General features: G+C 43.9%; 1 protein-coding gene and 1 long non-coding RNA gene across 5 annotated transcripts in view; one reads left to right on the top strand and one right to left on the bottom strand.

Annotated features, from left to right (window-relative positions):
• The window catches only part of LOC111557506, a 16,195-nt gene extending 15,835 nt beyond the window's left edge, over positions 1-360 (top strand). For both annotated transcript variants that reach the window (XR_006588753.1, XR_006588752.1), the window contains one exon: positions 229-360. This is a non-coding gene — a long non-coding RNA (uncharacterized LOC111557506). The remainder of the gene's footprint in view (positions 1-228) is intronic.
• Positions 1-16,508, bottom strand: part of PHF24 (PHD finger protein 24) — a 25,320-nt gene extending 8,812 nt beyond the window's left edge. Inside the window, exons 1-3 of one of the 3 annotated variants that reach the window (XM_006939244.5) lie at positions 16,382-16,508; positions 1,901-2,282; positions 1,073-1,258 (exon numbers count right to left, since the gene is read on the bottom strand). In XM_006939244.5, the coding sequence (XP_006939306.1) occupies positions 1,073-1,258; positions 1,901-2,278 (564 nt within the window). In that variant the 5' untranslated portion in view covers positions 2,279-2,282; positions 16,382-16,508. Of the gene's footprint in view, positions 1-1,072; positions 1,259-1,900; positions 2,283-15,703; positions 15,843-16,381 lie in introns of those variants that run through there. The other 2 variants (XM_023242409.2, XM_045043077.1) reach the window with 2 other exon arrangements.

The following is a 16,508-nucleotide window of genomic DNA, read 5'->3' as shown; positions in this document are numbered from 1 at the left end:
TATTCTGGGGTGGGGGTGGGGGTTAGGACAGAGACACCTTCAACCTGGTCCCACATCAGAATACTGCAGAGCAGAGTTGCTGGGAGTGAAAAGGCTGGTGTTTGGAGGGGTGGTGACTAGAGAAGATTGTGTGTAGAGCAGGGTCTACCATGACATACTTCAGCTGGGGAAAAGATGTGTAAGTGGCTGGAAATAACTGTCCTATACTTCAATTTTGCTTTCTTCTAGGCAGTAGGAAGAAGAGGGGGGGATCTGCTGAGATGCTCCTTATTCTGAAATCCGTGAATAATGAAGACACCTGCAGGATAACAGATCAATAAAGCAAGAGTTAAACTCTATTCAGATGTGCTGAGAAATGGATATGAATCTGGCTTTTGTGTTTTTAAAAGTTAGAAGGCATTTATATAGAATTTGCAAAGTTCTGAATCAATAGACCGTTGTTATTTAATTTACATAATGATCATATTAGAGATAAAGAACAAATGCTCCTAAGAATTAGGTGGTAGACCAAATGACAATCTTAGGACTAAGAAGTAAGTGTTCCTACGTTAGAGCCTACACCTATTGGAGGCAAGCTGGTTAGGATTTCAGGTTGGTTTTTCAGATAAGTACAATGAATGACAACCACAGACTTAGAGAGAAAGCACTGTTCCAAACAAAAGACTTTTTAGTAATTAAGCCTCATCCTACCCATTGATTCTTCTAGCTCAGTGGTTCTCAACTGGGGATAAGTTTTCTCCCCTAGGACACATTTGGGAGTATCTGGAAACATTTTTGGTTGTTACAATTGGGGTTGGGTGCCACTGACATCTAATGGGGGTAGAGGCCAGGGATGCTGCTAAATATCCTACAATGTATACACTCCCCACAACAAAAAATTATGTCCAAAAATGTCATAATGCTGAGGTAGAGAAAGCCTGTCCTCAAGAGAAAGCTTGAGGATCCATGTGTCTACTATTGGAAACCTCTTTAGGTCACTGCCTAGAAACCAGTGTTCCAAGACTGGGTCTCTAGTAAAAGTGCCAAGTTCCCTGCAGTGAGGCAGCCTACTGTCCCTGTAGTCCAGGCTCACACAGTAGTGGCAGCTCCAGCCGGTTTCTGTGTGGGCTGTCTCGGTCACCTCCGCTGCACTATCTCCTTGGATGTAGCCCATGCGGCGCAGGCAGCCATCATGGAAAACCCTGGTGCAGATCCTGCATGGGAAGAGGCTCTCAGCTGTCCAGACCTCACAGACATCACACATCTCATCATTGACAACCTGAGGAAAGGAATAAATAGGGAGTGTATTCATTCCAGTGTAGGCAGCAAGATCCTATGACCACCAAACACAGAGCTACCTACACGGGGCTGAGTGTCCCTGGAGAAGCCCAGAGAAACAGCTCCAACTGAAGGCAGTGTTGAGGTGATGGAGCTTTCTCTTGGAGAGACAAGAATCAGTAAGCTTTTCCATATGCTCAGGCTTCTGTGATCATGTTTCTGAAGAGGGATGCTACTAGGATTTTTGGGGAAAAAAATCTGTTCTGAAAGACTGTCCCAAGCATTGCAGGACACTTAGCATCCCTGGTTTTCTTGGCATCAAAAACCAGTAGCAATTCCCACTCACTGTGACCTTCTTGAATGCCCACAAATTTCTAAATGCCTCCTACAGGGAATACTACTATCCCTGCTATCGTGTCATTCCTTATCACCACTGCCTCATGTCTCTCACAAAACCAATCCAGGATGTAACATTTTTATTCTTGTAGAAGAAATTCTTTAAGATTGTTCTGGACTCAACTGCACCTTTCTGGAGTTCTTTTGTTTCTGAGTCTCATTTTAACTATACTCAGGCCGTCCTATCCTGCTCTCTGATCCTCAGAAAGTCTAAGACTTGAGGATTGTGCCTTAACTGGATACTCACATGTTCTCTGGGCTCCAAGCAGATATCAGGAGGCTTGTCATCATCCAGCTTCCGGGTAGGGCGGATGAACGCAGGGGGCGTGAACCGATTAGTCCTGTCAAACTCCTCAGGCTCCACTCCACGCCCATCTCGGAGCCTCTCCCAGGCTGCACGGTTGACACTGCTCTCTTCTTGGAGCACTGGAGTGCTTGCCTCTGCTTCTTTCTCCTCCTGTACCTCCTGGACAGAGCCCTCTACGGTGCCACGGCGGGACCCTGGAAGCTCACCGGTGCGTCGGATGGAAGGCCTGTCCCGTAGCCCATCCTTGAAGGCAGACACAGCCAAGCTCACCTTCTGCACCTGCTCCACTGTCTGCCGCTTGGACATCAACACCCCCATGGCTCTGTGGACCAAAAGCAGAGGGGCCCAGACTCAACCAATGGCCATGTTGGGCCAATTAGTTTCAACCATTCACCTAAATGGCAAGATTTTCTGGAGCTTAGTGGCATGGTGAGGTGGAGAGAACACTTGTTAAGGAGTCAAAAGACTCTGCTATTTTTAACTAGCTCTGTGAGTTTGTTTTTCTCATTTATAAAAATGGAAGCTATCTGCCCAGTGCACTTCACAGGGCTGTCATGAGGATAACATTAAAAAATGAGCTTAAGGGGCGCCTGGGTGGCGCAGTCGGTTAAGTGTCCGACTTCAGCCAGGTCACGATCTCGCGGTCTGTGAGTTCGAGCCCCGCGTCGGGCTCTGGGCTGATGGCTCAGAGCCTGGAGCCTGTTTCCGATTCTGTGTCTCCCTCTCTCTCTGCCCCTGCCCCGTTCATGCTCTGTCTCTCTCTGTCCCAAAAATAAATAAACGTTGAAAAAAAAAAAATAAAATAAAAATAAAAAAAATAAAAAATGAGCTTAAAAAGTGCTTAGTAGACTGGGAAGTATTCTACAAATGTGAGATTGTATCTCTGTCTTTCTTGGTGTCCCAAAGCCAATTAGGTCTAGGGGTCCCACGCCTTTGTTGAGAAAGTTAGAAACTTCAGAGCCCAAGTCTTTCCTCTGCCCCATGAGACGACCCAAGGCTTAAAGCAAGACTGCAGCAAAACATTTCAGACTTCTGACAAGAAACACTCCTCCAATAAGTTCTGTGCACAGTGCATCCAGGGATAATCCACATAAAATGCTCATTTTTTCAGTCACAGTGAATGATCTCCTATTTTTAGGGGACTCCTAATTAGATAGGAAACTCTACCACCCTAAGGTCACAAACAATCCTTTGCCCCCTCTAATTGGTAGCTATGCTTCTTTGTGGGTGTGTTTCTCTTTCATAGACAACCTGACCATTACAAGTGCTAAGGTGCTGTTCACATTTTTAAAACTTCACTAATTTTTTTTAATTTAATGTTTATTTATTTTTGAAAGAGAGACAGAGCACGAGTGGGGGAGGGGCAGAAAGAAAAGGAGACACAGAATCTGAAGCAGGGTCCAGGCTCCAAGCTGTTAGCACAGAGCCCAATGCGGGGCTCGAACCCACAAACCACGAGATCTAAGCCCATCAGACACTTAGAACCTATTTGAACCGATCGGTTTGAACCAATTGAGCCACCCAGGCACCCCACTAGTGTTATTTTTTTTAATGAACTGTTCAATAAAACCTTTACAGATTAAGAAGTAACATTATCCCTGCTCTTCCTTTGCAGTACCAGGGTACAGCACTGTTAAGTGAGGGCATGACATGGCACATTGCAAAGCTGGTTTGCTATTTCCTAGCCTGAAAGGTCTTAGTGGAATTCAGCTGGGGAATGCTTCTTCTAAGTAAAGTGAAAAAGAGAGTCCATTTTAGCCTTTTTCTCAATCCATTATAATCAAGGCTTATTGAACAGCACAATGTGCAAAGCACTAACTACTCATCATAAGACATAGAAGACAGGAGAACAGTCTCACCACTAAAGCTACTTAATATCAGAACTCAAAGAAGAGTGAGACAAAGTACTGGAAATGCCTAAAGGGAGTTTAAGACTACACTACTGGGAGTCAAAGTGGACCCTGAAGAACGGGTAGGAAGCTATTTTCAGTTTGTGTGGGTGAAGAGGTGGCAAAGGGTAGGAGGAAAGGTTAGGGCCAATTAGAAGGCTACTATAATAGTCCAGGCAAGATGTAGAGGATTTAAACTGAAATGATGACAGCAAGAATAATGCTGACGGAGTCTATTTGATACCCTGGAAACAAAATTAGAGAAATTGGTAACTGACTAGATAAAGGGTAAAGGGAGAGAGGGCAGTTTTACGTTCATTTATTTCCCAGCTTTATTGAGATATCATTGACATACAACACGATATAAATTTAAAGTGTACAACGTGATGATTTGATACTTACATATCGCAAAAATGTTTACAATAAGGCTAGTTAACACATCCTTTACCTCACATAATTACCATTTTGTCATTCTTATATTAAGAACATTATAGCTCTACTCTTGTAGCATCTTTCAAATATACAAAATAGTATTAACTATGGTCACCTTGCTGTACCTGAGATCCCCAGAACTTACTTATTTTATAACTAAACATTTGTACCCTTTGACCAGTGTTTCCCCATTTCCCCCTATTCTCAGCCTTTGGCAACCATAATTGTACTCTGTTTCTATGAGTTCAATATTTTTAAAGTTTCATTTATTTATTTTGGGGGGGCAGAGAGGGAAGGAGGGGGGCAGAGAGAGAGAGAGGGAGAGAGAGAGAATCTCAAGCAGGCTCTGTACTGTTAGCATGGAGCCTGATGTGGGGTTTGAACTCATGAACCTTAATATCATGACCTAAGCTGAAATCAAGAGTCGGATGCTTAGATGGCAAACAGACACATGAAAAGATGCTCAACATTGCTCAATATCAGGGAAATGCAAATCAAAACCACATTGGGATACCACTTCACACTGGTCAGAGTGGCTAAAATTAGCAACTTGGGAAACAACAGATGTTGGCGAGGATGTAGAGAAAGGGGAACCCTCTTGACTGCTGGTGGGAATGCAAACTGGTGCAGCCACTCTGGAAAACAGTATAGAGGTTCCTCAAAAAATTAAAAATAGAATTACCCTAAGATCCAGCAATTGCACTACTAGGAATTTCTCCAAAGGATATAGGAATGTTGATTCAAAGGGACACATGCACCTGAATGTTTATAGAGGCACTATCAACAATAGCCAAATTATGGAAAGAGCTCAAATATCCATCAACTGAATGGATGAAGAAGATGTGGTATACATATACAATGGAATACTACTTGGTGATGAAAAAAATGAAATCTTTGCAACAACGTGGATGGAACTAGAGGGTATTATCCTAAAGGAAATAAGTCTGTCAGAGAAAGACAGATATCATATGATTTCACTCATATGTGAAATTTGAGAAACACAATAGATGAACATAGGGGAATGGAAGGAAAAATAAGATACAAACAGAGAGGGAGGCAAACCATAAGAGATTCTTAAATATAGAGAACTGAGGGTTGATGGGGGTGGGCGGTTGGGGGAACAGGGAAAATGGGTGATGGGCTTGAGGAGGGCACTTGTTGGGATGAGCACTGGGTGTTGTATGTAAGTGATTAGTTATGGAAAACTACTGAAGTAGACCATACTGTATGTTAGCTAAATTGGCAAAAAAAAAAAAAAAAAAAAAAAAGAGTTGGATGCTTAACCAACTGTACTCAGGTGCCCTGAGTTCAAGGAATTCAGTGTTTTTAGATTCCCTGTATGTGAAATCATACAGTATTTTATTCAGCTTTTCTCTGACTGATTTACTGAGAGGGCAGGAGGGTTTGTTTGTTTTTCTGTTTTTGTTTTTTTACTGACAGGGCAGTTTGAAATCAACTAACTAGTGGAATTTAAGAAACAAAATAACTTGTTCTAGTTCTGGATCTGCTGTGATCCAGGACACCTTCCTTTACTGCCTTGGGCTTTAGCTCTCTGTTAATGATCATGTTTGGATTATGTAGTCTTAAACATTTATAATGTTCACGTTCTTTTATCATATTCTTTTACAAGTAACCCAAACAGGTATCTAGTCTGGGTGGGCCTAGGAGTAGAGAGGAGAATGTGTGTATGTTAGTGCTTTTGCTGAGGCTATGGATCCAGAGTATTCTTGAAGAGGCTGGGTCTATGGTCTCCAGACACTGCTCACATGCCTCAAGAGCACCAGCTGTGCTATGGATAGGTAGGAAGCAAGTCTCCCACTTAGAGCAAGAGGTACAGACACACCACACCAAAAGGGAGAAGGTAAAACTGACACACAACCCTTTACTGCAGACCTTCTTCACGATCAATTATTTCCAAGGCTACAGGGTTTTCCTCAGAAAACTTTCATGGTATGTTTTTCAAAAGTTTTGACTGTGACCCATAGTAAGAAATATAGTTTATGATGTGACACTGTAGACATATGGTTATAAACATGTATTCATAAATCTAGAACTGAACCTGCAGTTTTGTGAAACAATCCTACTTATACTACATGTGATGCCCCCTGATATTTTCTATCCTTTCTATCCTATTTCATTAAAACAATCCTGATAGTGACTCTCCCAAATGATTTCATGACTTCGCAATGAGTCTGGACCTGCGATTTGAAAAATACAGCCTTTGAATAATTTTACATTTTTGATTAGAGAACCACATTTTTGTCTTTTGATTTAAAGATGGTTACTTCTAAAAGACAGGGACAACATTGTGGAGTAGTAAGCTTTCCCCGTGACTGCTGTGGTACAAGAACAGAATTCTCAAGCTTGTTATAAGAGTCTGTGGTTCTAGGGGGTGCCTGGCTGGCTCAGTTGGGGGAGCATGCAACTCTTGATCTCGGGGTTGTTTGAGCCCCACATTGGGTGTGGAGCCTATTTAAAAAAAAAGTCTGTGGTTCTAAAACTGATGGTTGCCAGAGGGAAGGTGGATGAGGAAATGGGCAAAATAGGTGATGGGGATTAAAGAGTGCACATGTCATGATGGGCACTGGGTGATGCATGGAATTGTTAAATCACTATATTGTTCACCTGAAACTAATATAATACTATGTTAAGTATACTAGAATTAAAATAAAATGATATAAAAGAATCTGTGGTTCTAACAGAGATGGACACTACTAACATATCTTTGACTGAAGAAGACCCTACTGAGAGGCTGATCCTCTTTGACTTGTGCATAAAGGTAAAAGAATATTTACCGGCTAATTTTTTACAATTATAAAAAGGTGGAAATAATGTCAATAGGAGGATTATTAAAAAAACCTGTGATATATTCATGCCATAAATAAAGAGAAAAAACTGATTTAATCCAATAGGAACACAAAGATCAGAGCAATGATTCTCACTGGCTGGATCCTGGGGGCAGGTGGGGGATATATATTTGAACTCCAAGAGGAGAGAAGATAGAAGAAGTGAATAAATTATAATACATATTTATATCTGTAAAGCAAATATTAAAGTCATCACTTTTTTTTTTTTGTAAAATAGACTACAAAACAGCAGAGCTTGACAGTGTCCTCTTGGTTCTTCGGGAGATACAAAAAGTACTATTGGGGGCAGCCTCCTTCCAGAAGTTGTATTATAAATTTTAGGGATTAGTTACAAGACATTTAAGTTTCTTAGCAAGAAAGTATAGGTTGAAACAAAGTTGAGAAATGCTTATTTGGAGACCTAAAATAACTATGCGAAAGTCATTTTTTTAAGAATGATTCATTGGAGGAAAATCAATGGTATGTATTTGGTTCCCACTGGCTTTTTCAGATAATGCAGTAAGAGTTCTCAACAAGGCCAGCCAATGAAGAGGGTTGCTCTATAAGTGAACTGACTCATTAATAGTGTATCAGCGAATTAACCACAGGCATCTCCCAACACGTTGTAGTCCTGCTACAACCCATTATTCTCTGTAAGGATAACAAGAATCACTATTAAGCTATCTCAACTGTTAATGATGTCACTGCAGTGGTCTGGGGAGTTTATCTTTAAAGGAACTTCAATGAAGACTGAAGATGACATCCACCAGCAAAACAAACATAAAAACAAATTAAAAACCACTTTCCATCCCTGACCACAGGATCCTGGAGTACTTCTATTGCTTTTACCTTAGATGGTTCAGTTTTCTAGGCCACTTTATGTCCATAAGGGCGGAAAATGTACAGCAGAAACATTAAAAAGAAACCGCCAAAATCCAAACAAGGCCCAAAGTCATTTTGAATAAACATGACTTTGATTTTAAGAGTAAACTGTGAGGACACAATAGAAGTAGGCTTCAAAGAGTGAGATTTAAACCCTTAATGCTTAACAGAGAGGACCAAACCTGTATACAAAAGACACCTTGATTAAAAGCAAGTGTGTTGAAATATCCATGATGTGCACCTGGGTGTTTGAGAAATTAACAAAATCAGCTCTAATTTCTAGAGAAACAAGTGGTAGTGATTAGTGATGGGTAAAAACAAATGCCTGCTGAGAAAAACCTGGCCCTTCCTGTGCTGGAAGAAGTCCTAGGAAGAAGAGTGAGTTAAAAGGAAATCAAGTTGTAAAGATTCCGCAAATGGTAACTAATGATTACTTCTTTGGCTGATGGGTGGAATTGGGTTTTCCACCTCCTTAACAAAGATGAAAGAAAAATAAAAAGACATTGTCTCAAGAATGATGTTACTGCCAGAGAATTTGTGGTATCTAAGGAAGGCTTGGAAAATAACCTCAGAGGGCAGGAGCAGGAGGGTGGTGAATAACAGGGACAAGAAGGTAGAATAGAGCTGTTTGGCTATATGATCTGGAGGAAATGAAAACAGATGACAAAACCAAAATCCTTCTTTGGGTAAGAGAAGTTGGTCTAGATGTATTTGTCAGGCAGTAAGACATATGTGAGGAGCTTGGTGTGTGTACAAGACACACCCATTCTCTGCAGAGCACATGCTTAGAACACAGTGATAATATTTATAAGGGCAAAGTAGTGGGAGTAAGAGGAGGAAGGGTTGCTTCATAGAAGGAGCTGGTGGAGAAGTAAGGAAGGGGAAGGCAGCTAGGGAACCTCTTCCCAAGCTCTCTATAAAGATTTGTACCTATGAGAAGACTGGGAAATAGCCCTCCTAATAGGCAGGAGTCTCCTCATTTGGCATGCTAAATGTAAGGTACATTTACTGTACTTGCTTTCATCGGATTCTTTTTTTATTTTTATGAAAAATTTTTTAATGTTTATTATTTTTGAGAGAGGGAAAGAGAGAGAGCACGCACGCAGGGGAGGGGCAGAGAGAGAGGGAGACACAGAATTGGAAGCAGGCTCCAGGATCTGAGCTGTCAGCACAAAGCCCCGATGCAGGGCTCGAACTCACAGACCATGAGATCATGACCTGAGCTGAAGTCGGCCGCTTAATCCACTGAGCCACCCAGGGGCCCCTGATTCTTTTTTTAAAATTAATTTTGTATCCTGTGACTGTACTGAATTCATTTATCAGTTATTGTAGTTTTTTGGTGGATTCTTCAGGGTTTTCTATATATAATATCATGTCATGTGCAAATAGTGAAAGTTTTACTTCTTTACCAATCTGGATGCTTTTTATTTTTTTCATCTGATTCTTGATAGAGGGCTGGCAACTGTTTGAAAAAAGGCTCAAAAGCATCTAAAAGTGATTGCTTAGAGGTTACGAGGGCTTTCCTAGGTTGCAACAAGGCAAAGAAAACCTCTGAGTGGAGGGACAAAGGAAAATAACCAGAAAGTGGGTTGAACAGGTGGAAAAAGGAATTTCAGGTTTCCAGTGACATCAAAAGAGAAAAAAATTTATATGGTTCCCATGGTCTTCCACAGAGCATGGGTTCTATAAATCTTTGTTAAATAAATGTTGCAGAGATGACTGAACAACATAAGAAGTTTATTTGAGATCATGGTGTCAGTACCCTTTCTCTTCCTCAACATTGTCCAGAGAGACAACTAAATTTTCAGAACTCAGTTCTAAAAACTACGGAGTCATCCGCTCATCTCATCATATCTACTCTGCTTCTCCAGAGGTGGACCCTGAATGGTGGTGGTTCAGGGCTAGCAGGGATGAGAACAAGTAACCATATAGTAGTTATGGGTAATTTCTCTGACCACAGGGGAGAGCTATAGAATTCTGGAATTTAGCCGGTTTGTATAACCACAGTAAGAAAAGAGAGAATATTATCAAGATCAATGGTCTCCTGCATTTATGGTGTGTCCTGTGGCACTGTGGCCTGGCCCACAGGGCTGTTGCCCTAAGGGCACAAGTAGGAAGCTTGAAAATCTATATCTTCCCCACTGGGTTTGGGCTGGAGAAATTTAGCATGTGCAGCATCTGCACATGAGAGTGAAAAATTTCAAGGTGGTTGACAGCTGGTTCCAGGAAGCATGTGCCTAAAAGATTGAGAGCCTCAGGGAAAGTCACATACTTAATGTAGAAGGTAATTAGCCACAAAGGTATGGAAAATCAGCAGAACCAGGGTCTAAAAAATGCAAAATGCATAGCACAGACTCTAAGCTCACTGCGGACATCAACATCAATCTCAAGACTTTAAACAAAAGCCATCAAAGAGTTTTGCTTTAGGAATGCAGTGTCTCATGACAGTGCTCTGGGAGCCTGTTCATAATCAACCATTCCTGTTGACTAGCGGTAATTTACAGATTACTTTTAGTTTTCATATCTGCGGACTCTGAAAGGGTCTACCTGGTACCTCCCTCTCTTCTTTCATTCTATTTACCCAGCACAGCAGCACTGGCTTCAGTCAGTCCAGAGAGACATAGTCAGCCTCAACTGCACAGGGCTCCTTTGGGGTTTCCGAGCAGCAGAAGGGCTAAAGAGTGAATAAAAACTGTCTTCCTGAACTCTGCTCAAGAGAGTGATACATGAAGGAGGTCCTGTTTTTAATATTTACTAAAAGCCATCAAAGCTCTAATATACATGAGAACACAATTATGGCATGATCCTTAGCCTCTGGGGGCTTGGGATGAGTCTTCATGAAAAGCTACAGTGCTGGCTTCCCACAGAAGCAGAGCAACAGTTAAGAAATAGCACATCATTAGTGACTGGCTGGTGTGACTGCACTTAGCAAGCAGAGCTTTTCAGCAAGATGGAGAGGCACTCCTGTTCTCTGCTGTAGGCCCCTGAAGCACAGATTCAACCCCATTTAATAAACTTATTACACCTTAATTATATTTACTTGTTTATCGATTCTACAAATATTTGCTGAGTGCAGCCTAGTATGTGTCAGGCACAAATCAGGCACTTAATAACTGTTGGTAGAATGAACAAACGGAATCTCACTCAGCCTGTGAGAATGCAGTGTATGTGTGTGTGTAGGGGGCATGAGTGTAGGATTTTAAAAAAAGGTGTTGCTTGAGCTAAATTTTGAAATATGAGTGGGAGTTACCCGAGTGGCTAAGGAAAAAAAAAAAAAAGAATTCCAGGAAGAGGTAAAAGCACATGCCAAGGCATGGATTGCTATATGGGGACTCCATCATAGCTCAGGAGGTATGAAGCCAGCTGGTTGCTGGATAGAAATAGGCAAGCAAAACTGCCTTCACATATGAATCAGCCCCACAAAACTTGTTTGAGACAGTATGCTTAAAATATTTGTTTAGAAGGGAATATGTATTTGGATTTCAGGAGGCAAAAAACCCAGATAATTTAATTTTCTGAGGTCAGGTGGTAGGATAGCCCTGATAAGTTACAGAACTGACCAGTGAGCATGTTGCTTGGCTTTTGGACCCTTCAGGAAACTCTTCTCCATAGCCTAAGAGCTGGTAGGTGGTGACTGTAGTGAATCACTGGCGCTTTCCCTCTGGGAGACCCATAAATTTGATTAGGAGACTCCAAAAAGTAAAAAAAAAACCAACAGGAAAAAGAGAAAGTGAGCCAGGCACCCCACACACTGTTGCTTTAGTAAGAAGACCCCAGGAAGATGAAACATTCCTCAAAAACAAATAGAATCATGTATGTAAAAGGGCTCTATAACAAGTTATCCAAATATAAGGTATTGTCATTATCATAAGAAGCTAAGAGTGTGGGAAGTTCACTCAAAGCGTATGGGCAAAAGTAATGTGGGGAGGGTAATGTCAGGGGGGTTAACAGTGTAGCTACCAGAGGAGGCACATAACCTACAGGTACTCTGTAAAGCTATAATTTCCCCTTACTTTTCTTACTCTATAGTAAATGATTAGAGACATGCAGACTGATTCTATGTAACTCCTCAAGGGCAAGCAACTGTCATACATATCTAGCATAGTGCCTGGCAAGTAGGTTGCACTTAGTAAATATATGTGAATCTCTGAGGGAATTGGAGAGGGATGTTATAATGGAGAAAGTAATCATGTCTCCATCTATAAACTGACGGTCTTGGTTTCTTGGTCCGAAGCTGGTAAGCAATTCCTGTCAGAACTTGGTCATTAAGACTCAGGGTGGAATGGATAATGATATTCCCATCAGGAATGAATAAATCAATCTGGGAAATGAAGACAGCAGAAACCAAGAGCATTGTTGGAGAAAAGCAGGTGGGACTAGAAGATAAAGATTCTGTAACTAAAGACAAATGAAATTATTTGCATAAATATGATCCACTTAGGAACAGGTGTACTGGAAAAAATGGAGTATGGGAAATGGGCTGAGGAAAGTCCCATTCATGTTTGAGGAAAAGGAAGCACTGTCAAAAATATGGCAAATGTAGGAAGAAGAAAACTAAGAACATGATCAGAGAAGATGTGGAAGATTAAAGGCTAAGAATATGATCAGAGAAGATGTGGAAGATTAAAGTCCATAAGTAAAACCCAGGTATATCAGTACATGCACGTGAAGTTCTCTCCCATTTTATTTCCCTTTGGAGAGAGCTTTTTTTTTTTTTTTTTTTTTTTTTTAAATGAGTAGATTAAGGCCACCAGGTGACATCCTTCACATCCATTCTGGAATGATTTTACTCATGTTGTGTTTAGCGGAGAGTTAGTACTCTTAGGATTTTTGTAATCTTTATGTTTACCCAATGCTGGACATCAGGGAGATGATATTCAAAGTGCAATATTTGGGGAGCACCTGAAGCCACCTAGCAATTTTTCCAGGGACATGAGAGGGTGTGATACCAAGAAGAATGTAAGGAAAAAAAACCCAAGGACATATTCTAAATTGGAGCAAAGGTCATATTTCCAGATTTGCAGGCTTGCTCCTTCCTCTTCTTCTTCTTCTTCTTTTTTTTTTAAGTTTATTTATTTTGAAAGAGAATGCGGGGAGGGCAGAGAGAGGAAAGAGAATCCCAAGCACCATCAGTGCAGAGCCCAATGAGGGCCTTGAACTCACGAACAATGAGATCATGACCTGGGCCGAAATCAAGAGTCAGATGCTTAACTGAATGAGCCACCCAGGTGCCCCTCCTTCTGATTTTCTTTAAAAAAAAAAAAAAAATGGGGCATCTGGGTGGGTCAGTCAGTTGAGTGTCTGACTTCACCTCAGGTCCTGATCTCACAGTTTATGAGTTCAAGCCCCACATCGGGCTCACTGCTGTCAGCTCTGAGCTGGCTTTGGATCCTCTGTCCCCCTCTCTCTGCCCCTCCCCAGCTTGCACTCTCCCCAAAATAAATAAATATTAAAAAAAATACACACACACACATAACCCTATTTATTTTGGTGTGTTAAACTGATGAGAGGGGTGTAAAATGAAAGGGGGATTTTAAACACTTTGTAATGGAGAAGTGATGAACCAGTGTAAACCTTTGTCAGAATTTACTCCATTGAGGGAGCTGTGCCTGAGGTGCCACACCCATGCATCAGGCAACCACTGAGTTTAAAAAGAAAAGCTAACAATTGGCAAATCAGCTTGTTTTGTTTTCTCACAAGCCTGATCTTTCCTAAGTAACCCCAGGAGCCGAAGACAGCCACTTCTATTAAGGGAGGATGTCACTAGGTTTGGCTATGTGGAAGAAGGATAATAGGGGAACAGGAAAACTCTTTCAGAATGGTTCTCTGATGAATACATTGCTTACTTCCCTCACTACCCCATTTTTGGACAAGAAACCAGACTCTATCCTTGGTCCCAAATTTGCACCCTTAGGATTCAGGTGGAATGAAAGCACTAACACAGCCAAAGGGGTGAGATGAGGATGCATCACTGTGTTAGGTGCAGACCCTTTGTCCTCCCCAGAAAATGGACTCCCAATAAACCTTCCTTGGCTCTGCACCTTTTCTGCCCTCCTCATCATCACGCAGAAGCACTTTGGGGAAAAAAGTGTCCTGCATGTTATCTGTGGACCAAAGTCTGTTGGTGCATGTAGTCAGAGGGCCACAAAGCCACTATGAATCATGTTTCCTAAAAGTGACCCTGTCTCTCCCACCTCTCCCCCAAGGATTCTGCAAGCTGGGAGGGTAGTCTTAGAACACCATCCTCTGAAGCATTCCTCTTGTTCCCCAGCCAAATCCTATCAAAGACCACACCCAGAGGCTTCTTCCCAGCCTCAATTAAGTCCGGAGACAACCAGAGGCCTCCTTACAGTGGGGTTGCCAGTGAAGGAAGCCACACCCTGAAATCTGGGGAAATCAGTTCCTGCAGCAGTCTCATCCCCAATTAAACACTCCTCATTCACTTATTTAGGCATCACATTTACTGACCATGTACTATTGCATATATATTGCATATACTATTGCATATTTTTTTTTTTTTTACTATTGCATACACCATATACTATGCCTGGTATCTTAATGCAACTTAACAAATATACATTCTTGCTTCTGCCTCTCCTTGACACTTTTTCCCAAATAAATTTCGAAAACCGATCTCAGGATTCCAAGCTTTGTGACCTTGGGCAAATTGCTAAACCTCTCTGAGTCTAAAGTGCCTAACGTTGAAAAGGGGATAATTGCATAATGCTGTTGTAAGGATTATATGAGATGTTAAACACCTCTGGCATTGTACTTGGTATATGGGTGCTCAATAATCCTACATATCTTTTCTTCCTTCCTTCAAAGGACTTTCTCTTCCAGGACCTGCCAGCATCAATTATTCCACCTATCTTACTGCTTGCTTATGGATAGTCAAGCCCAGGGCCCCAAGTCTCCTATCTTAGCTTCAGAGGGCTCATTTGTCCTCCCTTCCCTTATGTCCTTTGCTCTAATCGAAGTTCCTGCCTCCACAAATATCCAGCTTTGAGACAACCTGGGCTACCACGGAAAATACATTTTCTAATGGGGTCGGGGAAGGAATGGACAAAGGCAGCAACCCCACAGGGCCCCAGCCTCTCGATCACCTTGGAGGGGCACAATTTAGGGCACACTGAGCCCTAAAAAGGTCAAGGCTAAAGTCCTTTGGGCATATGGGAAGTTACTCCTGGCCTAGATCCCGCAGCAGGGTCCTCTCCTTCCAGTCAGAGGTTCATTCCAGGCAGTTCCAGGGCACAGTCTAAGGTATTCCTTTATACAGCGGTCCTCTGTGGGGGTCCATCCCCACCGCGCAGGCTCCTGAGGCTCCCCTGTGTTCTCAAACGGTCTTCCACTGAGACACCACCAGAGACCACCCTTGCCCTCCGGTAGTTACACAGAAGGTCTCTGTGGGTAGACAGTGCCTCCACGCTGTGCCTCCCCATGGCAGCAAATGCAGAGACAGCCCTGGGAGTCTCCGTTCACACAGGGGTCCTCCATGGGGGCGGCTCCCTGCACGCCTCCGGAACTTTCCCAAGGGGCAGAGGCAGGGACACTCGGGGGGGTTATCTACTTACACAGGGACTCCCTTAGGGGCGGCTCCCACACAACACCTCAGAGTCCCCGGAGGGTTGTCCGCGGCCCGCAGACCCGTCCCGTAGGGTGCCTGCCGTGTCCCCGCCGCCCCCGCCCCCGCTTACCGGGACCGTCAGGGTGCGGGACGCGGGTCCGGGGCCGGCGGACTCTACACCGCGGACCCCGCGCCGCCCATGGCCACTCGGGAGCCGGCGTGCTGGGGCCGAGCGCCGGGAGCAGGCGGCGCAGGCGGAGCAGCAGGCTGAGGCGGCGGCGGCGGCGGCGCGCGCTCCCCAAGCACACCCACCCTCCCTGTCTCCCGCCCCGTGCGGCTGCGGCGCGTGCGCCCGCGCCAGAAGACCTCCGTGGGCCGGTGGGCGCGCGTCGCGCTCCGCCCTCCCGCGTCTCGGGGCACGGCCCTCGCAGCTTAGCTTGGCGACCTCGCGCAGGAATGAGGCGCTGAGGGACCGCAGGAAGGCGGCGCCCGGCTCCGACGACCTGTGGGTCCGGGTGCCAGTGGGCGCCCCCGACCAGCTCCCCGCTCTGCGGCGCCGGGTCTTCGGCAGCCGGGCAGCCGACGGCAAGGTCAGTGCCGGCCCGAGGAGGCGTCTCGGAAGGGGGCTCCGCGGCGGCTCGTGGCTCCTGCCCGCCCGCCGAGGCGAAGCGTCCTGCAGCCCGCACCTGCCTGGGGAGGTGAGAATGACTCATCCAAGCGGCCTCGGCCGGGGGCCCTCTCCTCTCTCGCCAAGCCCAGCTGCCCAGTCAGGCCTCCGGGGGGACGACCCGCGCGTTAGGGCACTCACCTTCGCAGTACCCCACTGCGGAGTGTCTAAATGAGCCTTCACAAAGCGCCCTGCTGCCCCCACTCTTCCTGCGTGCTGCTTTCAGAGGTTATTTGTCTTCCATCTCCAGCAGCAGGCAGTACTGTAA

This window comes from Felis catus, chromosome D4, assembly GCF_018350175.1.
Source record: "Felis catus isolate Fca126 chromosome D4, F.catus_Fca126_mat1.0, whole genome shotgun sequence".
Classification (NCBI taxonomy): Eukaryota; Metazoa; Chordata; class Mammalia; order Carnivora; family Felidae; genus Felis; species Felis catus.
The sequence above is the reverse complement of the archived record's forward strand: the minus strand, read 5'-3'. Positions and strand labels throughout refer to the sequence as shown.